This window comes from Diospyros lotus, chromosome 9, assembly GCF_014633365.1.
Source record: "Diospyros lotus cultivar Yz01 chromosome 9, ASM1463336v1, whole genome shotgun sequence".
NCBI classification, from domain to species: domain Eukaryota; kingdom Viridiplantae; phylum Streptophyta; class Magnoliopsida; order Ericales; family Ebenaceae; genus Diospyros; species Diospyros lotus.
This window is the reverse complement of record NC_068346.1, coordinates 37,864,987-37,890,072: the sequence shown is the minus strand read 5'-3', so window position 1 is coordinate 37,890,072 and position 25,086 is coordinate 37,864,987. Positions and strand designations below refer to the sequence as shown.

Below are 25,086 nucleotides of genomic sequence, written 5' to 3'. Positions count from 1 at the left end.
ATTCTATAGGACAGCTATAAGACCAGTTTTGTTATATGGCTCAGAATGTTGGACAGTCAAATACCAGCATGAACAAAAGACAAGCGTAGCAGAGATGAAGATGCTTAGATGGATGTGCGGGCATACATGAAAAGATAAAATTAGAAATAAGGTTATTCGTAATAAGGTAGCAGTAGTACTAATCGAGGAGAAGATAATAGAGATTAGACTAAGATGGCTTGGTCATGTGACAAGAAGACCAAGAGACGCTCCTGTGAGAAGAGTTGATGAAATGAAACAATTAGTCAAAAAAAGAGGTAAAGGCAGACTCAAGAAGACTTTGGGAGAGACATTAAAGTTTAATATGAAGTGTATGGGTCTAAATGAAGATATGACAAAAGACAGAAATACATGGAAGTCTAGAATTCATGTAGCCGACCTCATATAGTGGGATAAAGGCTGGATATGTTGTTGTTGTGTTGTTTTTTTAATTTTTTTATGAGAGTAGATTGAAGAAATGGCTGGCAGTCTGTTTTCAGATAGATACAAAAAGCTCTTTTGGTAAAACAAACCTAATTTAAGTGTCAAGCAAGAAAATGCACTTATCAGTCCTCCAGATATTTACTAGAAACATAGAAGGAGGAGCTATTGTAGTAAATTTGAAATGAAGAAAAAAAGAAAAAGAAAATTGACACTGAATTTTTAATCCTTTCCTCTAAATATCCAGAAGTTTTGGCTGTTGTCTAGTCTTGGACTCCTGGTCATGTTTCATTTCTACTGGATCTGGGAGTTAATCCAATGTATGTTTGACTTGATCTTTGTTCCTGCATAAATAGCTTCTTCATGTCAAATGTATTTTAGCTTCTGTGTATCCTTTGTGTACTAACTTAGAATTTTTACCTTGTATCAGAAAACAGCATGGCTTGCAATTTTTTATATGTGTATACCTGCTGGAGTTGCACTTGGCTATGTTTATGGTGGACTGGTAAGTGCATTTTCTTGTTTGGTATTTACATTAAGTTTGTTTTTACCAATGAGCTTTTTGTTTTAATGAGTTACTGGACGTATGGACACATGGGGTCAGTTTGGATGTGGAATCACTTTTTCAGTTTCTAAAACTGTTTTCTGCTGATGATAGAGCATTTGGCAATTTGAATTCTGAAACTACTTTCCAAAACAAAAGTCAGCTGACAGCATTTGGTTAAAATAATTGAAAATCAAAGGCCAATTAAAACTTGTTTGAATTGCCACTGCTAGGAGCTGTAGATATTATTTCTTAATTTGTTTTACTTTGGCTTACAGGTTGGGGGTTACTTTAATTGGCGTTTTGCATTCTTTGGGGAGGCTATTTTGATGTTACCATTTGCTGTCCTAGGTTTTGTTATGAAACCATTGCAGCTGAAAGGTGAATGTTGTATTAGGTGTTGTTTTGATATTGTTAGCATTTCCTAGTTATCCTAACAATGTATGGATACAGGTTTTTCTCCTGCTGAATCGAAAATAGTGCTTACAGAAATAGAGGCAGCTGCCTCAAAGCTTAAAGGTGCTGAATGTTATGATTTCTATGCATGACATCTTTTCCATTCGATTTGCACTTTTTTTCAAGCACTCAATACTGTATGGACCAGTGTGTAAACGTCAGGATTTTGAGTGGAGTTCAGAATATGTTCAGTATACCATAGGCATGAAGTGCACATCATGGAACAATTTTAACAAATCTCCTCTGACAAAATAGCTTTATTTCATGGTTTTAAAGTTCATCAATTTTATTTAAAGGCCTAATAATTAAAAAGTGACCTTAACCATTGGAATGCTTTTGACAATAGTTGGTAATCAGAAATTACTTTCTAGTCAGGCACTACTTCTTAAGCAATGTACAGTTATGGAAAATTTCTGTCTGGCAGCTTGTATCACTTGTGCTGATAAATCCCTTTGATTGATTTGGAATGAAATTATGTGATATAGGAAAGCCGTTCTTTTATATACTAGGCCACTGTCTTATAGGGGAAAGTGAAAAAGAACAGAAGTAGATTAGTTAAATGTTAAAATAAGTAATTGCACAAAAGGCAAAAAGTCAGTCCTTTGCATTAGTCAGATGTTCATAAAGGCATTTGAAATTCTGTTCTAAGGATGTGCCTTCTGCACAGAATTTAAACTGGTTGGCACCTGACAGGCCCAGTGACTTAAAGAACTATTCTACTAATGTAATGGGTCCTTTCAATAAGTTTAAATCTGATTTTGTTGACAACCAGATGTTGGATCTGATCGATTGGTTCAGTCCAATCTCCATTTATTGTTTTGTTAACCTCAATCTCATCTAAAAGCTCAAGCTTGTAGAGAGCGGTAATTTTATCTTTTCATATTATCATTTTTAATCTCAAAAAATTTAAGAAATTAATTCAATTTGATCAAATCAAAACGTGGTAAGTAAATTAAAAATTAAAATGATTTGATCATTCTTGTTATATATTAGATGAATTATCCAGCTTTGTTAAGTAAAATACAGTTTCATTTCATTTGCATAACTACTGAGAAAGGATTAGTATTACGTGTATCTATTCGAAAACATTGTTAAACCATTATCCATTCTTTTCTGATATCTTATCTGAAATTCTTTTTGTAGTTTGTTTTTTGTTTTTACAGGGTTTTCACCTTCCTTGACTCCTTATTAGATTCTCTATAATTGTACGAACATGTATTAAAAAAAAAAGCTTGGTAAAATCAAACCAACGGTGGGTCTGGCCACAACTAAAACTTGAATCGATCCTCTTTGTTAATGACTCAGTTGGATATGGATCATTACTTGATCAATGCTTCATGATCTTACAAAGTTGAGTTTCCACTTTAGCCTTCTGCCTTTCCCCCAAAATCACACAATCTTCACTATCTGAGTAAAAGTTCCTGATAATTTTTTCACTGGAAAGTCTGAGCTTCTCTTTTTCATAAATTTGTTTCTTGAGTGCCCCTGGTAATTTTAATGATGCATGTTATACTGCAGATGATTCAACTGGTAAAGGTGGTATACCATCTGTAAAGGACTTCATAGATCAAAGCTCAGAAGGACCTTCCAAGTGAGGGCTCTCCTCCAAAGCTCGTATTCCTTTATCTGTGATTGGGATGGATTAAGCAAATATTCTTGTTTTAAGCATTTAAATGTTTTATTGCAACAAGTATGGAGAAGACAGGAATAACAAACATGTTTTTTGGGATCTTATTGTTGCAGATTGAAATGTGTATGCGTTAACCTGGATCAGTTGTCAAGATTTTTGAAAGACATCAAAGTGCTCTTGCTTGAGAGGGTTTATGTTGTAAACGTTCTAGGTATTGTTCACCCACTTTAACTAAGTTTTTTTTTTTTTTTTTGTGTGAATCACTTCAACTAAGTTTTCATGCAGCTTCTTATTGTAGAGGGATTATCCTACATAAGGTTTTTGATGTTTTTCACGCACCCATAAAGACTTGGTAGTTGCTAGCCAATGTATACGCTTTACAGCATTATCTTGACAAGTGTAACTGCAATTAGCTTTGCATTGAAGTAAAGTGTACATAAGATCCAAAAAAGATTTAAGAGGGTGAGCTTGTTCAAGAGTTAAACAACCTAAACTATCTATCTATAAAGCATCTCCAGAAAGGAAGAGAAAGAGGAAATTCAAAAAGAGGGTCTCCTCTTTCAACCACAAAAAAGGGAAAGAAGTGTTCACTTGATAAACTAGAATGTCATATGCATGTCTATGAAACTATGTTATATTTCTTATATTCTAACTTTTCTATGGTGAATTGCTGCTTCCAGGTTACATAGCATACAACTTTGTCATAGGTGCATATTCATATTGGGGGCCAAAAGCTGGTTATAATATATACCACATGGTAAATTTTGAGTAACTTTGATTGGATGAGAATAATTATGTATTTTCTCTCTCCATATCACATCTCTATATTTTTCTTCTTGTGTTTAATGTATATTAATGGTACACTTGATTATGTTTATTATTTGGGTTTCTATGGGCAGAGCAATGCAGACCTGATATTTGGAGGGCTTACAATTGTTTGTGGAGTATTTGGAACAGTAATGGGAGGTTATGTTCTGGATAAGATGACTTCAACAATACCCAATGCTTTTAAAGTAAGCACCATAAGTGACATGCTGTATGACTTTTCTAGATTTTTTACTGTGTCTTACTGAATTCTTGCTTATCACATTAGTAATCACTTTCCCTTGTTAGAATTTCTCTTTTCAGTTGCGTGATCCATTTGAGATTATATGACCACTACTTGTTTTTTTTTTTTTCCTTTTGATTATCTTTGTTGATTTCTTTAAATTTAACTTAAGTAAAGTCTATTTCTTTGTCATTTATGCTTTCTTATATAAACTAAACTTTTGAGTGAATTACTTAACTTTAAAGTTGATACAAGTGCACCTTTCCTACAAATCTTCGACCCTAATCCTTGAGGACCAAGCAAAACAGAAGGAAGATTTTTTTATCAGTAGTATAAAGAGGTTGATTTTGATCTTCTAAAATTGGCTTCAAAACAACAATTCTAATTTTGCTTGTTCTACTTCTAATTTATTGAACTTACTGATGCGGTTACCAATCAAGACCCGACCCAAAGCCGACCCGACCACGCCGGAACAATATTTTAATACTTCTTAAGTTTTAGAATCCTAATAAAAATAAAATCCTAAATGATGCGGTCACTAATCAAGACCCGGCCTAAAGCCGACCCAACCACGCCAGAACAATATTTTAATATTTCTTGAATTTTAGAATTCTACTTGATTTAGGATTTAACTTCATGTTTCTACTTGATTTAGGATTTAACTTCATGTTTCTACTTGATTTAGGATTCTACTTCATGTTGGATTAGGATTTTATTTTTATTAGGATTGTAGTTAACTTTTACTTAGGATTTATTTCTATTAGAATTTTAGTTGGATTTTGTTTACAAATATTAGATAGATTTGGATTAGCGAAATACTATAAATATGCCTAGGATCTAGAGTTTGTAATCAAGTTTTTCTCAATCAAATTTCAGCAACTTATTTGGGTTTTCTTAGCAAAATAGTCTTGTTTTTGCATCTTCTTGAAAGCCAAGCTTCAGCTATTGAAGTTTGCTCTTTCAAGGGTTTATTTTGGTGTGTTTTTTCACACACGCGCTACACGCTGCATCAAGTGGTATCAGAGCGGTTCATCAACCAATCAGATGGCCAATCTCGAAGGTAATGGTAGCAACCAGCCTCGTGACGGTGATCAGGGGTTGTCTACAGTTTAGAGAGCAATCGAAGAACAACGGGAAGTAACTCGTACTATCCAACAACGATTAGAGCAAATTAGCAACCAATTGGGCACCTTACTACGAGTTGATGATGACAGAAACCTGAATAATGGGGTGAATCAAGCTGGAGTGGGAAGACCACCTATTAATCATGTCCTTGTTAATCCTAGAAGACCAGTGATTGAAGATAGCGATGAAGAGGATGATTTTGGTCGAGCAATAGCTAACCCTGGTGGTAGAGGGGTTAGGAGGAATGCGCATCAGCACAACCATTGGGGCAATGATGAGTATAAACTAAAAGTTGATATTCCTACTTTAGTGGAGATCTTGATATTGAGGGGTTTCTGGATTGGATCACTGAGGTTGACCGTTTTTTCGAATACATGGAGATCCCAGATGAACGACAAGTAAAGTTAGTGGCTTATTGATTGAAGGGCGATGCATCTGTTTGGTGGGAGCGATTAAGAGATATGAGATTGAGGGAAGGCCGACAACCAGTTCAAACATGGAGATGAATGAAGCAACTGTTAAGAGGTAGGTTTTTACCCCCTGACTATGAACAATATATGTTTGAAGCTTATCAAAAATGTGCACAGGGAATGAAGAGTGTGAATGAATATACCTTTGAGTTTCTGCTATTAGTGGAGAGAAACCAATTGTCAAAAAGTGACAATCAACAAGCAGCTCGTTACTTGAATGGATTGAAGCCTGCTATTCGTGATAAAATTGGGGTTCAGATGGTTTTGAGTGTGCAAGAAGCAAGGAAATTAGCTTTAAAGGCTGAGTTAATGTTGAGTGAGAGAGCTCGTAATGACAACTATCATCGGTATAGTGGGAATGAAATAAACAAGCAGCTTTTGATAAAGGCAAGTTGGTTCAGGGAGCGCAACCCTCCAATCCACCCCAAATAGTCAACCCTAATAAGGTTATAACATGGGGAAACATTCGAGGTACTACCTCTAATCTTCCAAAATCCCCTAATCCTTATGCAAAGCCTATTCTTTTAAAATGTTTCAAGTGCAATGAGGTTGGGCATCGATCTAGTGATTGCCCAAGGAGGAAAACAGTTAACATTGTAGAAAAGAAGGAGGAAGATGTTGCTGAAGAGGAAGTATATTGCGGGCCTGATGGGGAGGATGACGAAGAAGATTATGGACATGGGGAATATACTTGTGTAGTGAGGAAGTTAATGCTATCTCAAAAGAATGAAGATACTACTCAACGGCATAAGCTTTTACGCACGAGGTGTACGGTGAAAGGAAAAATCTTTGAGTTGATTATTGATAGTGGAAGTCAGGAGAACATCATAGGAAAAGTCGTGGTGACAAAGATGCAGTTAACTCCTGAAAAACATTCAAGCCCTTACATGATTGGATGGATCAAAGAAATTGGTGGCATACATGTGGATGAACGCTGTAGGGTGCCTTTCTCTATTGGTAAGTACTCCAACAAAATCTATTGTGATATTGTTGATATGGATGCTTGCCATATTTTATTTGGGAGGCCTTGACAATTTGATGTGGATGCTAAGCACTCGGGTAGGAAGAACACATATCAGCTTGAGAAAGAAGGTGTGCGTTATACTTTGTTACCCATAGTGGAAAAGAACCAAACCAAAACTTCTAAAGTGGAGGGGCGAAATTTTCTTACCATTACACATAAGCACATTGAGTTTATGAGGGAGTGTAAGGATACTCGAGAGGTTCACTTATTGGTTATCAAGGGAGAGAGTGTGAGTGAGCCACTGAAGGTGAATCAAATTCCAGTGGAGGTGCAGGGATTGTTGGAGGAATTTCATGATGTGGTTCCTGAGAAGTTGCCTAATGAGCTACCTCCTATGAGGGATATTCAACACCACATTGACTTGGTTCCTGGTGCTAGTTTGCCTAACCTACCACATTACAGGATGAGTCCTAGGGAGAATAAGATTTTGCATGAGCAAGTAGAGGAATTGTTGAGAAAAGGGCACATTCAGACTAGCATGAGTCCATGTGCAGTGCTAGCATTATTGATACCAAAGAAAGATGGGAGTTCGAGGATGTGTGTTGATAGTAGAGCCATCAACAAAATTACTATTGGATACAAATTTCCAATTCCTAGGCTTGACGACATGCTTGATCAACTTGATGAGACTGTGATTTTTACCAAAATTGATCTTAGAAGTGGTTATCATCAAATTAGAATTCGACCTGGAGATGAGTGGAAGACGGCTTTCAAGACGAGAGATGGGTTGTTTGAGTGGTTAGTCATGCCCTTTGGACTAACTAATGCACTAAGCACTTTCATGAGACTAATGAATCAAGTATTATGCCCTTTCATTGGTAAATTCGTTATGGTGTATTTTGATGATATTTTGATATACAGTAAGTCTGTTAATGAGCATGAGGGTCATATTCGGGATGTGTTGAGTGTGTTGAGGGAAAACAAACTTTATGCTAATTTGAAGAAGTGTACTTTTATGAGTGAGAGCTTGTTGTTCTTGGGCTTTGTTATAAACAAAGAGGGCATAAAGGTGGATGAGGAAAAAATGCGAGCTATTAGAGAGTGGCCAACCCCTAAAAATCTAGTGATGTGCGAAGTTTCCATGGGTTAACAACTTTCTATAGGCGGTTTATCAAACACTTTAGTAGTATTGTGACTCCAATTACTGAGTGTTTAAAGAAAGGAAAGTTCCATTGGGGTGAAGAACAAGAGCAAAGTTTCGCCTTGATAAAAGAGAAATTATGTACCGCTCCTGTCTTAGCTTTGCCAAGCTTTGACAAATTGTTTGAGGTTGAGTGTGATGCGAGTGGAGTGTGTATAGGTGCTGTGTTGTCCCAAGAGAAGAGACCAATTGTTTTTTTTTGGTGAGAAGTTGTGTGAAGCTAGAAGAAAGTGGTCTACTTATGATAAGGAATTTTATGCAGTGGTGAGGGCTCTTAAGACATGAGAACATTACTTGATTGCCAAAGAATTTGTTCTTTACACGGATCATCGAGCTCTTAAGTACTTGAGTAGCCAAAGGGAATTGAGGAGTGATATGCATGCTAGATGGTATGCTTTTATCGATAAATTTCCATATAAAATTGTGCATAAGTTGGGATAGCATAATCGAGTGGCGGACGCTTTGAGTAGGCGTGTGGATTTGATCAAGACCCTTAATGTTAAGATTGTTGGGTTTGAGTGCTTGAAAGAATTATATGCGACAGACGAGGATTTCAAACATGTGTGGGAACAATGCATGTCTCAGCAACCGTCAGGAGATTTCTATGTGCATGATGGATTTCTCATGAAAGGAAATCAATTGTGCATCCCTTGCACATCCCTTCGTGAGAAAATTATTCGGGATTTGCACGGTGGTGGCTTAGCAGGGCATCTTGGCAAAGACAAGACTATTGAAGCTGTTATGGGAAGGTATTATTGGCCAAGAGTAAGGAGAGATGTTTTTATTATTGTGGCGAGGTGTTATATATGTCAAATAGCTAAGGGGCACTCTTCTAACGCCGGTCTCTACATGCCATTGCCTGTTCCCAATGCTATTTGGGAAGATTTGTCTATGGACTTCGTGTTGGGTCTACCGCGAACCCAACGAGGTATGGATTCTGTTTTTATAGTGGTTGACAGGTTTTCCAAGATGATGCACTTTCTTCCATGCAAGAAGATGGCAGATGTAGTAGCTACAACCAAACTGTTTTTCAAAGAGATTGTTAGACTACATGGAGTCCCTAAAACTATTATTTCGGATCGTGATACAAGGTTTTTGAGTCACTTCTGGATTACCTTGTGGAGAATATTCGATTCATCTTTGAATTTTAGCAACACAACACATCCCCAGACTGATGGATAGACAGAGGTGGTGAATCGTACCTTAGGAAATCTGATTCGCAGTGTTTGCAAAGACAAGCCAAGACAATGGGACCTAGTCATAGCTTAAGCGGAATTTGCCTACAACAACACCGTGCATAGCTCAACAGGAAGATCACCATTCTCTAATACATGAAAATTCCTAATCATGCATTGGATTTGGTAAAATTGCCAAAGGTACCAGGTTTCAGTGTTGCAGCTAGTGACTTAGCCGAGCATGTTCGAGCAGTTCAGGAAGATGTCAAGCAAAAGTTGCATGAGGCAAATAAGAAGTACAAGATAGCAGCTGACAAGCATAGGAAGCACAAGGTATTTGCAGTTGGAGATGAAGTCATGATATTCTTGAAGAAGGAACGGATTCCAGCAGGACAACAGAACAAGCTCAAGCCAAAGAAATATGGTCCTTACAAGATTACAAAGAAGATCAATGATAATGCTTATGTTGTGGATTTGCCCAATCATATGGGTATTTCCAAAACATTCAATGTTGCTGATCTTTCTTTGTATTTGCCAGACGTTAAGTTGTCATACCCATATCATAATTCGAGGACAAATTCTTCTTAAGTGGAGGTGAATGATGCGGTCACCAATCAAGACCCGGCTCAAAGCCTACCCGACCATGCTGGAACAATATTTTAATACTTCTTAAGTTTTAGAATTCTATTTGATTTAGGATTCAACTTCATGTTTCTACTTGATTTAGGATTCTACTTCATGTTGCATTAGGATTTTATTTTTATTAGGATTCTAGTTGACTTTTACATAGGATTTATTTCTATTAGGATTTTAGTTGGATTTTGTTTACAAATATTATATGGATTTGGATTAGCGAAATACTATAAATATGCCTAGGATCTAGAGTTTGTAATCAAGTTTTTCTCAATCAAATTTCAGCAACCTATTTGGGTTTTCTTAGCAAAACAATCTTGTTTTTATGTCTTCTTGAAAGCCAAGGTTCGGCCATTGAAGTTTGCTCTTTCAAGGGTTTATTTTGGTGTGTTTTTTCACACACTCGCTACACACTGCGTCACTTACCATAAAAGAAAAAAAGAAACTCTATTTGTTTTCCCACAGATCCATGATCATGCACAATGCTTATAATCATCAAAGAAGTGTTTATGGCTCAATGTGATTGCCCTAACTTTTTCCTACCTTTTATGGTTGTCAATCCGATTGGCAGTGCTCATTTGCATGATCACCCAGACATCAAAGTTAGTTTAGTATGTCAAGCAATAGCTACATTGTAGTGCTAACAAGTTTTGCATGCCGGGCAGTATGAGTTCTAACAGGAAAAGCTAGCTTGTTGGTTCCAAGCGTGCTGCTTCCACTATTTGTTACTGGTTGGTTTTTTCACTAAACAGTAATCCTACTACTTAATCCTTTGAATTTGATTGGGGCAACCAAGAGGCCTGTCACTGCTGGTGAGTCGGGCTGGCTAGCTAACTTAGAATTTTTCAACGACAGCAATAATGAAGTGAGGTAGAAAGGAAGGAAGAGAGAAAGAGCAGAGGGAAACAGAGGAGTAGAGAGAAAGAGAGTAAGGGAGAGATTCTGATTGCTAGTGATATTCTCGTTATCAGACCCAAAGGGTCTGGGAGGGATATATAGGCCTCTTAATATGGATGCAGCTCTAGAGGATTCCTTCCCCCAAGCGGTTATAACTACCGGTTTGTCCTATTCTAGCCCTTACACGTGGGCTTACTCTGGAATATTCTCTAATAACAAACTATTACAGCTGGAAATTAAAATAATAATAGTCATAATAAGCAATAACAGAATTAAAGCAAGCAATTACAGCATGCAAAAGAAAGAAAATCAGGGAGTAATATCGCCGTGCATGACAATTCCCTCCCCCTTAATTCATTTCTTGTCCTCAAGATATGCTAAGGAGATTGGCAGCCGTGGGAAATTGCTAGAGAAGACTTGGTAGGTACTCCTAAGTGTTGCTTCCCTGTTCTTCGTGTTGCCACTTCACCAGCACTTGGATGAGGGGTACTCCTTGGCGGTAGATAACCCTTTTGTCTAGGATGGCCTCAGGCTTCTTCAAAGTCTCCTTCTCTTTTGGATTGGTGGGCAGCGCTGGATTGACCGATTCAGCCTCGACGGATTTCTTCAATAGTGAGACATGGAAGATCGGGTGAATGTGGGTTCCTTGGGGAAGCTATAGTCGGTAGGCCACCTTCCTGACCCGAGCCACTATAGGGTATGGGCCAAAATATTTGGGGCTCAGTTTGGACACCGGTCCTTGGGTGAGGGCCTTCAGGTGGGGAAACTTCAACCGTAGATACACGTTTTCTCCTACTTCGAATTCCCTCTCACTCCTCTTCTTGTCAGCATATTGTTTCATCCTGTTTTGGGCTGAGGCCAATTCCTGCTTAAGTTGTTGCAAAACCATCCTCCTTTGCTGCATGTATTCTTCCACAGCGGTCGCAGTAGCCTGCCCTTCTAAGGCTGGTAGGATGGGAGGTTTGTAACCATAGTTGGCCTTGAAAGGAGACATTTTTAGGGCTGTGTGGTAGTTAGAGTTATACCACCATTGGGCCAATGCTAACCACCTATGCCAGCTCTTGGGTTGCAGAATGCACACACACCGCAAGTAGGTTTCCATGCTTTGATTGACTCTCTCCGTTTGCCCGTTCGATTGCGGGTGATACGCTGTAGACATATTGAGTTTGGTCCCCACAGACTTCATCAGTCCTTGCCAGAACTCACTTGTGAAGATCTTATCACGATCTGAAATGATAGTACTTGGGACTCCATGCAGCGCCACTACCCTATCCATAAAGGTCCTTACCACCTCTTGTGCTATGAAAGGGTGAGACAACCCTATGAAATGGGCAAATTTAGTTAGCCTGTCTACTACAACCAACACACTATCCTTCTCTTCAGATTTAGGCAACCCCTCAATAAAGTCCATTGAGATGCTAGTCCAGGCTTGGTCCGATATGGGCAAGGGTTGAAGAAGACCGGGGTAGGGCACATTTTCATGTTTGCATCTCTTGCATGTGTCGCAAGCCAAGATGAACTTCTTAACGTCAACCTTAAGCTTGGGCCATTGAAACAACAGCTTTACCCTAAGGTAAGTATTTTGAACTCCCGAGTGCCCTCCCAAAGGGGATTCATGCAAGGATTGCATAATCTTTTTCTTGAGGTCCCCCTTACTGCCAATAACAATCCTGCCATTAAATCTGGTCACCCCTTCATGTAAAGTGTAACCTTCAACCTCCTTAATTCCCATTGCTAGTCTTTCCAGTATCTTCTTCACCTGTTCATCTGCTTCATAGCTGTCGACCACTTCTTGGTACCATTCTGGTACTACGGTAGTGATTGCAGCCATGCTTCCTTCTTCTTGGCACGTTGAAAGGGCATCAACAACTAGATTCTCCTTGCCCTTCCTATACTAAATTATGTAATCTAACCCCATCAATTTTGCCATCCCCCTTTTCTGCAGTTGTGTTTGCAATTTCTGCTGCAACAAATACTTTAAATTTTCATGATCTGTCTTGATTATAAACTTCCCATTTTCTAAGTAATGCCGCCACTTTTCCACTGCCATAAGCATCGCCAAGAACTCTTTTTTATAGATGCTTAATCCCAGATGCCTTAGGCTTAATGCTTGGCTTAAAAATGCCAAGGGCCTTCCTCCTTATGATAGCACAGCCCCAATGCCCACCCCGCAGGCATCCGTCTCCAACACAAAAGGTTTGGCAAAGTTTGGCAACCCCAAAATAGGTACTCTGCTCATCTCTATCTTCAGCTTCTCGAAGGCTTCCTCAGCCTCTTGGCCCTAGCTAAAATTGCCTTTCTTTAGCAGGTTGGTTAGAGGTTTACTCACCACTGCATATCCCCTAACAAACTGGCGATAATACCCGGTGAGGCCAAGGAACCCCTGAAGAGCCCTTGCTGTTGTGGGCCGTGGCCAAGTTAACATGGCTTCCACCTTTTTGGGATCAATTCTAACTCCTTCCTCCGATATCAAATGGCCCAAATACTCGACCTGATCTTGCCCAAAGGAACACTTAGACCTTTTGATGAAGAGCTGGTTAGATCTAAGGACTTCTAGGGTGGTTTTGAGGTGTTGTAGATGCTGGTTCAGGGTTGGGCTATAAACAAGGATATCATCAAAAAATACAAGTATGAATTTCCTTAGATAGGATTCAAAAATTTGGTTCATTAGGGCTTGAAAAATGGCCGGTGCATTGGTGAGCCCAAATGGCATCACCAAGAATTCGAAATGTCCATGATGGGTTCTAAAAGCTGTTTTATGGACATCATCAGGGTTCATCCTTATTTGGTGGTATCCCGAACGAAGGTCTAGCTTGGAAAAACTTTCGGCATTGTGTAGCTCATCCATCAGGTCTTCTACCAAAGGGTATGGGGTACTTGTCTTTGATAGTTTAGGCATTTAATTAGTGGTAATCCACACAAAAGCGCCAAGATCCATCTTTCTTTTTTACAAGGAGAACTGGTAAAGCAAAGGGGCTCTGGCTGGGCCTTATAAAGGATTGTTTTAGCATCTCCTTTACCATTTTCTCGATTTTTGTTTTCTGGACTAGAGAATAACGGTATGATCTGATGTTTACGGGTTCGATATTGGGTTTGAGAGTGATTGAATGGTCCAAGGCTCGGGTTGGAGGTAGAGTATCAAGTTCAGTGAATAAGTCCTTAAATTCTAACAACAATTCATCAATAGGGGTCTGTAGGTGTACTTGGTCAAGTTCACATCGCTGGCTGCTGATAGTCAGGTATAATTCTCCATACAGCTTCTGCTCGTCTCCTTCTTCTGCTGCTGCAATGGAAAACAACTGGGTCAATTGGTTCCACTTGTTTCTAAACACCTGGTGGAGCCTCTTCCCTGTTATCATCCTACAAGTCCCAAACTCTCTTCCTCCCGTGAGAGTCATTCTTCTTCCCCCCTTGTCAAAGGATACCTCCATCCTATTGAAATCAAAGCTTATGGGACTTACTCCTTTCATCCAATCAACCCCTAGTACGACATCGTAGCCCCCTAATTGTAGCAACCTCAAGTTCGCTTCAAACTTCTCCCCTTGCATTTCCCAATTAAACCCCTGGCATACTGACTCACTGATCACCCTATTTCCATTGGCCACCATCACACTTAGGGGTTGAGTTTCCTTGAGGGAACATCTCAGTCTTTTTGCAAAGCCTTCATCCAGGAAGCTATGTGTGCTTCCACTATCAATTAAGATCAATAAACTGTCATCCTTCACCTTCCCTTCTACTTTAATTATCTTGTTATTAGTCACCCCTTTCAGCGCATGTAGCGAGATTTCACTCGTGTCCTTTTCCCCGAGCTCATCATCCTCTTCCCTTTCGTCCTCTTCTTCTTTTGACTTCTCCTTCGGATCCCCTTCTAGTAACAATAGCTGCCGCTTGCACTGATGCCCGGGATAGTACTTATCCCCGCATCTAAAACATAACCCTGACTACCTCCTTGGATCATTGTATTTTCCCCCAGAGCTAGGCCCCCCTGAAATTCTAACACCTTGACCGCCTCTACCCCAATCACGGTTATGTACCTTCTCTCCTTGATGGGATGCGCTTCCAATGACAGCCCGGTGCTATTGCCTCTGCTTCCTCATCAAGGCCTCCACCACCATCTCTTGTAGACGTGCACTTTCTGCCGCCTGCTCCACTGTTCTAGGCCGAATTATTTTAACCATTGGCCTCAGGTCCTCGCTGAGCCCACTCAAGAAGCTTGACACAAAATAAGCTTCCGAGAGGTGGGGGTCATTGTTGATCATCAGTGATCTCAGCTCTTCAAACCTCCTCAGGTAAGCATTCACCTCTCCCACCTGTTTTAATTTATTGAATTCTTCAATAACATCCGACATACTCTTTTCTCCAAACCTCTCACATAGCCTATCAGTAAACTCCACCCATGTAGGGTTATCTCTGACCCTTATCCACCCTTGGTATCATGCGTCTACCAGGTCATCAAAGTAGGCTGAAGCTAGGGCTACCCTTCTTCCCTCGAGTACATTGTACCAATCGAACATGCGCTCACATTTTCTCACCCACCACCGGGAGTTATTCTCGTCAAACACCGGAATCTCTAGCCGAGGTGTTGGGAACCCTGGTTGTTGTGCACGATTCTGTCCTTCTTGTCCACCTTCCATCACATTCCTTATATCACCCTCTGGTTCCATCCCAACTCCCTCATTTCCCGCTACCCTGTCTCGCCCATTTTCTAGTATATTGGTTCTGTTCTATCTCTAGAGGGAAACTCGGGAGCCAATCTCACTGCATTTTGGCGAGTGAACATAACCATAAACTGTTGGAGTTGGGCCCCCAGCTTTGCTCTCATTTGCGCACTATCCTCCCGCATTTGAGGTAGAGCCCCATCGAGCCTTCTCTCGAGTTCTCCTACCGAATTTTCCATCCTACGATCCAATGCTAGGATCGCCTCGTGATTGCACTCCGATCCTTGCTCCAACTGCTCTAAGCGACGCTGGAAGTTTGTCACCGTCGAGTCGAATTGTTGTAGCTGCAACTCGAAGCTCTTCATGCGGGTACCGTCTGCCATGGAAGAATGCTCTACTAACTTCAGCCAAGACCAGGCTCTGATACCAAATTGTCACTACTGGTGACTCGGGCTGGCTAGCTAACTTAGAATTATTCAACGACAGCAATAATGAAGTGAGGTAGAAAGGAAGGAAGAGAGAAAGAGCAGAGGGAAATAGAGGAATAGAGAGAAAGAGAGAGATTCTGATTGCTAGTGATATTCTCGTTATCGGACCCAAAGGGTCTGGGAGGGATATATAGGCCTCTTAATATGGACACAGCCAAAGAGGATTCCTTCCCCCAAGCAGTTATAACCACCAGTTTGTCCTATTCTAGCCCTTACACGTGGGCTTACTCTAGAATATTCTCTAATAACAAACTATTACAGTTGGAAATTAAAATAATAGTCATAATAAGCAATAACAGAATTAAAGCAAGCAATTACAGCATGCAAAAGAAAGAAAATCAGGGAGTAATATTGCCGTGCGTGACAAGGCCCTTGATTGAGCTCAGTTTTGCAGTCCTTATTTTCTCTGCATAAGTTTCAGAAAAATCTTTTTTTGTTCCAAGTCTGCTAATAACTCTGGGCTTATTAGCTCATAAAACCTGTCTTAAGCAAGATGACATGAAATTCAGACAAAACAAGGATTTTTCTATCGGTATTTATTTTGGTGCGGCCAAAAATTGGGCAACTTAAATGACTTAGAAAAAGGAACTATAAATTGGTAGTCTATTTTGATTAATTATGTCAGTTTTAGATTGCAGTTGCCTTGCCCTTCTTCATTGGTGCAGTGTGACCACCCTTGGAAGGGTGATCCATGCTTTGACAAGAGCCACAAGAAAAAGGAGCTTCTGTATGGCCATCTGTCCATTTAGTTGCTGTAGGCTAGTGAATCATTTTCTTTTTTATTATTCTTATTCTTTTTGGAAGCTTTAAAAAGTTTCATACTTTTTGGGTAGTAATCTTCCATTTTAAGCTTGTGGTGGGAGCTACTGATGAACAGAATAGGTAAAAGACACAAATGTTAATTCAAAACTAATTCTCTAAGAGGAAATTATGTACAGCAACATGTCAAGCCTTAATCCAACTGTGTGGGGTTGGCTAGAAGAAGAAATTGTGTGTTTGGAATAACTTTTTGTCTGTGAATCACAACTAAATAATAATTAATTATCAATTAGATCTTGCTTATAATTGTAGGGGGCACCATTGTAGCAATGGTAAGGCTGCTACAGTGGAGTAGTAACAAAATTTATAGCATCATTGACCGATGTGTAATGAACTAATTAAATTCTTCAGGACCAACATGCATTGCTGTCCAAATGCTTAGATGAGGGCATTGTAGTGGGCTATGTATGTGGTATGGTCACATGCTGACCGTATGTATGTGCTAATGTTTAGGGGCAAGTGGTTGTATGTTGATGGAGTATGTGATAGAGCTTTCTAGATTTATGGTTCTTTGTTTTCTAATTTTACGAAATGATATAATGGCTGAAATATTCTTTTCAACTTCTGTATTTGGAGCATTAATAGGTATTTATGTAATTATATGTGTTGGAATAAATGTTTGATTAGCTGTCAATTAGCTATTAGACTAGCTATGATTAGTAGACAAGTAGACAACTAGGCCTTAACTCTAGGAGTATCTTTAGCCTTAATTTCAGGAGTGTCTTTTGTACATTCATACTATAAATCCTAATAGAAAGATGCTAGACCTCATCAAGTTCTCTGATTCAACAATATGTATTACAAGGGTATAGTTGTAAGATCAATGTATTAGATTTCTCAGGACAAGTATAACCTGAGAGAAGCCTAATTGGGTGTCCAGCACTATTTCATTGGTGTAAAGTTTGCACAGACAACTTTACTGATCCAACAAACTAAAATAAAGGTTAAGTTAATTGGTGTGCCCACATTTCTTTTCAAAATAAGTAAATGAAGTGCATCCTTCATAAACTTAACAGACAAGAATGATATTTTGATTTCCCACATTATATTAATAACTGGAAAGTCTGGTTGAAATGTTGATTCCGTGAATTATTCTACTAAGAGTGAATTTACTTGATGCAGAATCTCTTCAATGCCATACAAACTCATTATTCTAGATAGTTTGTTGCTGGTTACAATGTGATTTATTTTGGTTTTCAATAGCTTTAGATGTTAATCAAGCATAGTGCAGTTGTTGTGTACTACCATTATGTTTACTTTGTTTAATCACTTGGATATTTATGTTCATACACTTTTGCAGCTTCTCTCTGTAGCAACATTTTTGGGTGCCATGTTCTGCTTCTCCGCATTCTGTTTCAAGAGCCTATATGTTTTCCTAGCTCTTTTTGCCATTGGTGAACTACTTGTATTTGCCACGCAGGTAACTTCCTTATTCTAGCAAAGATGTTTGTGGTTTTCATTTGCTACTGTCAAAGGCCTTTTTACTTACTCAAAAGTGATATTCTGGACACCTAGAATGATAAAACTTATGTTTTTTCCAATATCAATTATTTTCATGTCAAAAGCCTTCAACTTCTTAAAATGATGCCTTTGTACTTCATACTCATGGATATTCTGCAGTAGAGTTCACTTCCAAAGAAAACACCTAGGAGTTTAGTTGTCATATTAAAGTATAATTTTTTATGAAAATTGATATTGCCATTGTTATATAGAAGGTAACGTGAAATAGGATGCATTTATCCAACTTCAAAGAATCAAAGATCAGTTGACTTTAGTTCTGAATTCAATGATTTTCATGTAAATAATATCCTGTGTCATTAATTTTGCTCTTAGTCTAATTATTATGCCAGGCTACTTGGGATATTGTCTGGATACTAAATTACAGTATGGTAATGAGGCACTATGATACATAGGTTAACCAAATCCCACTTGGGAAAGTGGTTTGCTCTCAAGTATGAAGATTAAACTGTAAGGACACAACTTTTTGACTGGTGCTAATGCGCACACTAAATGTCCATTCTAAAAACTCAGTTACATTTATTTAAGGACACTTTAACTATCTGGCTTCTGCCTGTGTCTATGAGCTGAGGAACTTTAGTATTTTTCTTTGCTTTGAACTATTTTTATCATCTTAATGTCAGCAAATGCAAGTAATAACTATTTCTATCCATAGAACCCAGGAACATTGAAGACTTAATTGGTCACAACATTATATGTGTTCTCTGTGCAGGGTCCTGTAAATTATATATGTCTCCATTGTGTTAAACCAAGTATGAGACCACTCTCCATGGCTATGTCTACTGTATCAATTCACATCTTTGGCGATGTGCCTTCCTCTCCACTTGTTGGGGTTCTCCAGGTTTGTATTCACAGCATCCATAGCTTGCATCTTGGAATCAGCTACACTGTTATTTTATTTATGTTGCTGTTTTCTAGACTAATACTCTTAATTATTGTTGAATATTTGCTCACAATCTCCTTGTTTTATCCACAACATGCTTAATGGGTTGTATCTTTGAAGCATGATCTACTCACCAAAAAAAAAAATCTTTGAAGTGTGATCCATTCCAGGATTGCTTTAGATGGTACCAATTGCTGTTTGAACTGGTTTAAATGGAAGTTCTTCAGCATAGCTTAGGTTCTTTCTTGTAGATCATGGTCAATTTATTTCTGATCCACCAACCAAAATGAGTGATTTCTTGGTCATGTAGTGAATATTAATGCATCAAAACAATTGTTTCATTGGCATCACTCTACCATATGTAAATAGTTTTGGAGGATTGAGATGCCACCCTATATAACTCTAGTTTGTATAGAAGCACTTTATGTAGTTTGACTTGAAACTCTTTTTTTCCCCTCCTTTTCTGTTTTTTGGGTGATGCTATTTGTTTAAGATTCCGAAGAACTTAAATAGAAATAAAAGAGTATAGGCATTGAGAAGAAGGAAGCCATCCTAACTGAAAGAGAACTGGAATCTTGAACAAAGTACTACTGTAAGATAAGAGATGCCTTTTTCTGGAAGCCAGTAAATAGAGAAATGGCAAGTGGAGTAAAAGATAGATCTCTCAAGCTCTTGTTCCTTTGATTTCAAGAATGTATATCTTTCACATCTATGCTCAGGAGAGCGACCAATAAAGAGATTAGGTTCAATTTCGACAATAGATTGGTAAGTTTGCTTATGCACTACCTGCGCAAACTAAGTTGAGGTCTTTGGGATTATTGCACCCTTTCTAATTGGGTTTCTACTTTAGCAGGGATATATATTTTAAATTCAATTCTTTTGAATACTGGCTTCTTATAAGTTGCATGCCAAACACAAAAGTTAGATTTATGTACCTTGAAGTCCAGTTTCCAATCTTCCTATTTCTGTATGCTTTTGTAAATTCATCTCACTTAACAGCAGGGAGGATTTGGTATTTGTCCTCACCATGCAAGACGGACATAGGATGGTTATTAGAATTATTAGTATATATTATAATTATTATATGTGTGTTTTATTTTGTAATTAGATTAAGCTCATAGGTTTAAGGCCCATTATACTTATTATAAATAACAAGCTAAGAGAGCTTAGTCTCTTAGGTTTTTTCTCATAATTATTTTCTTACATGGTATCAGAGTCACTTGTGAGAAAAAAACCCTAGCCGTCACTGTGTATTTTTTTTTCCAGCGACTGAAACCCTAGCTGCCAAATACTAGCACCTCACTGTCCGGCCACCATTGGATCACACCACCACCATCATTGGGTTCGTCACCCCTAGATCGGCCGATCGTCGTAAACTCGCCGCCGTCGCTTGCTGCCTTCGTCTACACGCGCCGATGCGTGACAACGCGTCCGTTGGCCAACTTTTTCCGGTTTCTCCAGATCTGATTGCCGGCGACCCCTCAAGCCACTCCTGGTGTCGAATCCCTCACCATGTCTGATTTTAGTGATGTCGTGTCTGCCGGTGCTATTCTCACTCCGGCACCTGTTGCCCCCGCTGCCTCTCAATCCTTTATTGTCTCCAATCTTGGGACAACCAATATTACAACTGTCAAGTTGATAGGGTCAGCCAATTATCTCTCATGGGCAACCTCTGTCAAAATGTGGTTCAAAGGGCAAGGCCAAACGGATCATCTTACCACAAAGGCTGAAAGTGTGCCAGAAGCGAATCGAGCTAGATGGGAACAAGTTGATGCGTAGTTATGTAGCTTCCTATGGCAGTCTATTGATTCTTCCATCATGCAACTCTTTCGCCCCTTTGAAACTTGTGTTGATGTGTGGAAGGAAGCTGAAGAGTGTTATACAAACGACATCCAACTTTTGTATACTGTGGTTTCTAATATCAAGAATCTTAAGCAGGAGTCGTCCATGTAATCTTTTCTGGGGTAGGTTCAGGCTCTCATGCAAGAATTTGATGCTCTTCTTCCTCTCACTACGACCCGCACCGAACAGATTGCTCAACGAGATAAGTTTTTTTATGGGTTATTGCTCTCTCCGATATGAAACCAAAGTTTGACGCCATATGACATCAAATCTTGACTAGCTCCACTAGCCCTACCATGAAGGACTATTTCAAAAGGTTGTTGAATATGACAGGTGCACATGGTATGTCCTCTTCTTCTCATATTGTTTCTCGAGCCGAATCTTTAGCTCTTGTGTCTCAGGCTTCCACCGTAGGAGGAAATAGAGGGCGCAATAATAATTGCTCACTTCCACAATGTACCTTTTGTAAGAAACTGAGTCATCTTGAGAACAAATGCTGGAAGAAACATGGTCGACCAGCTGCTCCACCTGTATCATCTACCAGTGCAGCTCATGTATTTCAAAGAGATCCCAGTCCTACTCCATCTCCACCAAGTTCGCAATTGGTACCTATGTCTGCAGTTGAGTACGATGCCTTCTTGAAGTTCTAGGCCACCCAGTCGTCTCATCCTAATAATCCCGTTGCTTGTATTGCTCAAGGCTCATCTGTTAGTCCTTGGATTATAGATTCTGGCGCCACTAACCATATGTGTGGTAATGAACTCCTTTTCTCCTCACTTACCTATTCTGATACCTTACCTACTGTTATCCTGGCTGATGGCACCAAAACAGCAGTTAAAGGAATCGATCAAATCACACCCACCTTGTCTTTCTTATTAAATTCTATTTTATATGTTCTTGATAGTCCTTTTAATTTGATTTCAGTTAGCCAACTTACCAAAACCCTTAACTGTTATGTTATCTTTACTCCTACCTCTGTTTGTGTTCAGGACCAGGGTACGGGGCGGGCGATTGGCGTTAGGCGTGACTCACAGGGTCACTATCATCTTGCTATGCCTAGTTCGCCGGTAGCTTGCACCAGTGCCGCTTCCCCATATCTTCTCCATTATCGTCTCGGTCATCCTAGCCTCTCCAAACTGAAGAAATTAGTTCCTAGTTTGTTGTCATTGTCCATGTTTAATTGTGAGTCGTGTTAGCGTGGTAAACACGCTCGTCTTTCTTTTTCTTGTCAGGTCAATAATAGGGTTGAGTCTCCCTTTTCCCTTGTGCACTCTGATGTATAGGGGCCCAGTCGCGTCAATTCTACTCTTGGTTTTTCATATTTCGTTACTTTCATTAATGACTTTTCTCGTTGCACTTGGTTGTTTCTTATGAAGAGTCGGTCCGAGTTGTTTTCTATTTTTCAAACATTTATTGTTCAAATAAAAACATAGTCTGGAGTTTCTATACATGCCTTACGTAGTGATAATGCCCCTGAGTATTTTTCTTCTCCATTCACTACCTTTATGACTGCTAATAGCATCCTGCATCAATTCTCTTGTCCTTACACACCTCAACAAAATAGTGTTGTTGAGCGTAAGAATCGCCATCTTATTGAGACTACACGGACGCTCCTTTTACATGCTAATCTTGCCACCAAATTTTGGGGCGATGCTATTCTAATTGCATGTTATCTAATCAATTGCATGCCATCTTCAGTGTTACATGAGCAAATTCCTCATTCACTTTTGTTCCCTACACAACCACTTGATTTTGTTCCTCTTCGTGTTTTTGGATGTATCTATTTTGTGCATTTTTTTTCACTTGGACATGATAAGCTTGCTACAAAATCTCTCAAGTGTATCTTCCTCGGCTATTCTTGGTTGCAAAAAGGCTATAAGTGTTACTCTCCTGAGCTGCATCGCTATTTTTTGTCTGCTGATGTCATATTCTTTGAACATCAATCTTTTTTTTCGATTGCTTAGCCTGATTCACAGAGTCTTCACCAACTTTTGTCTGTCCCTTTTTCTTTTCTTCCGCTGCTCTCCTCAGGTCTATTTGTCTCCTCTGTGGTGCCTACCCTATCTTTTTCCAGTCCACCTACCACGACTCCTCCACTTCTTACATATCACCGTCGTCCTCATCCCGCTACCGGCACCAGCATTCCTTTAGCCTAGGACTCTCCTGACTCGCTCTCTCCGTCTGTGGTCCCTCCTGCCTCGAGTCCTGAGCCCAACAATCTCCCTGTTTCTCTTCTCAAAGGTACATGGTCTACTCGTAATCCCCATCCTATTTATAACTTTTTATGCTATGACCGTTTGTCTCCTTCTTATAGTGCCTTTGTTTCGAGTCTTTCCTCTGTTTCTATTCCTAAAACACAGGTGAAGCTCTGTCCCATCCTGGTTGGCGCCAGGCTATGTTAGATGAGATTGACGCTTTACATTCAAATGGTACTTGAGATTTGGTGTATTTACCACCAGGAAAGACTCCCATTGGTTGCCGTTGGGTATTCACTCCCAAAGTGGGTCCTGATGGCTAGGTGGAACGTCTTAAGGCCTGCTTGGTTGCCAAAGGCTTTACACAGATCTATGGGTTGGATTACAGCGATACTTTCTCTCCTGTTGCGAAAATGGTCTTTGTTCGCCTCTTTCTCTCTCTGCCTGCTACGCGTCCTTGGCCACTCTATTATGTTGATATTAAAATTGCCTTTCTTCATGGTGATTTGCAAGAAAAGGTATATATGGAGCAACCACCTGGTTTTGTTGCTCAGGGGGAGTCCAATGTAGTCTGCAAACTTAAGAAATCTCTCTATGGTCTGAAACAATTTTCACGGGCGTGGTTTGGCGGGTTTAGCACTGTGGTTCAAGCCTTTGGTCTCACTCGAAGTGAGGTTGATCATTCAATTTTCTATCGCCATTCTTCTTCCTTATGTATTTACCTTGCTGTTTATGTAGATGACATTGTTATCACAAGGAGTGATCAGGTTGGAATACAGAAGCTGAAGGAACATCTACATCAGCACTTTCAGACCGAAGATCTAGGCTGACTTCGGTATTTCTTGGGTATTGAAGTTGCTCAATCAAGAGATGATATCTCAATTTCTCAGAGGAAGTATGCTCTTGACATCTTAGAAGAAACTGGTATGGTGAATTGCAAACCAGTTGACACCCCAATGGATTCGAACGTCCGACTCTTGCCGGGACAGAGGGAGTTTTATTCAGACCCTGGAAGGTATAGGAGACTGGTAGGCAAGTTGAGCTATCTTACAGTCACTCGTACTGACATTGCTTTTGCTGTGAGTGTAGTTAGCCAGTTCTTTAGTTCTCCATGTGATTCTCACTGGGATATTGTTATTCGGATTCTGAGATATATCAAAAGAGCGTCAGGTAAAGGGCTACTTTCTGAGGATAAGGGACACATAGATATTTATTGTTATGCAGATGCAAATTGGGCAGGATCTCTTTCTGATCGTCGATCAATTTCTGGGTATTGTGTTCTTGTGGGAGGAAATCTGATTTCTTGGAAAAGTAAGAAACAAAGTGTAGTAGTTACATCTAGTGCAGAGGTAGAGTACTTGGCTATGGCTAATGCAACTTGTGAACTCATCTGGTTATGGCTAATGCAACTTGTGAACTCATTTGGCTTAAACAACTTCTGTAGGAACTCAAGTTTTGTGAAGTGTCTCCTATGAAGCTTATTTGTGATAATCAGGCTGCCTTATACATTGCTTCCAATCCAATGTTCCATGAGCGGACTAAGTATATTGAAATCGACTGTCACTTTATTAGAGAAAAGTTAACTGAAGGTGTTATTGTTACAGAGTTTGTTAACTCCAAAGATCAACTTGTAGGTGTTTTCACCAAGTCTCTAAAGGGTGCTCGAGTGGAATATATTTGTAACAAGTTTGGTGCATATGATATCTATACTCTAGCTTGAGGGGGAGTGTTAGAATTATTAGTATATATTATAATTATTATATGTGTGTGTTTTATTTTGTAATTAGATTAAGCCTATAAGTTTAAGGACCATTATACTTATTATAAATAACAAGTTAAGAGAGGCTAGTCTCTTAGGTTTTTTCTCATAATTATTTTCTCACAATGGTGATTGATGGTCCCATAGAATTACCTGTGTCCATATGGGACAATATCTTGTCACATTTGTGAATTTTGGAGCAATACTTGCTTTTTAGTTTTGGTAATTAGGTGATGCAAATAGGGACAGCAAAAATAGCACAAACACAACAAGGATATAGTGTTGAAACAGTGGACAGCAAATAACACACTTAAATAGCTGA

At 39.3% G+C, this 25,086-nt stretch overlaps 1 protein-coding gene across 2 annotated transcripts in view; it reads left to right on the top strand.

Moving 5' to 3' along the window:
* LOC127810566 (probable sphingolipid transporter spinster homolog 2) overlaps positions 1-25,086 on the top strand; it is a 45,422-nt gene that overhangs the window by 15,494 nt on the left and 4,842 nt on the right. For both annotated transcript variants that reach the window (XM_052350106.1, XM_052350105.1), the window contains exons 6-14: positions 890-964; positions 1,282-1,384; positions 1,457-1,522; positions 2,978-3,050; positions 3,203-3,300; positions 3,770-3,846; positions 3,989-4,102; positions 17,868-17,987; positions 18,798-18,926. In XM_052350106.1, the coding sequence (XP_052206066.1) occupies positions 890-964; positions 1,282-1,384; positions 1,457-1,522; positions 2,978-3,050; positions 3,203-3,300; positions 3,770-3,846; positions 3,989-4,102; positions 17,868-17,987; positions 18,798-18,926 (855 nt within the window). The remainder of the gene's footprint in view (positions 1-889; positions 965-1,281; positions 1,385-1,456; positions 1,523-2,977; positions 3,051-3,202; positions 3,301-3,769; positions 3,847-3,988; positions 4,103-17,867; positions 17,988-18,797; positions 18,927-25,086) is intronic.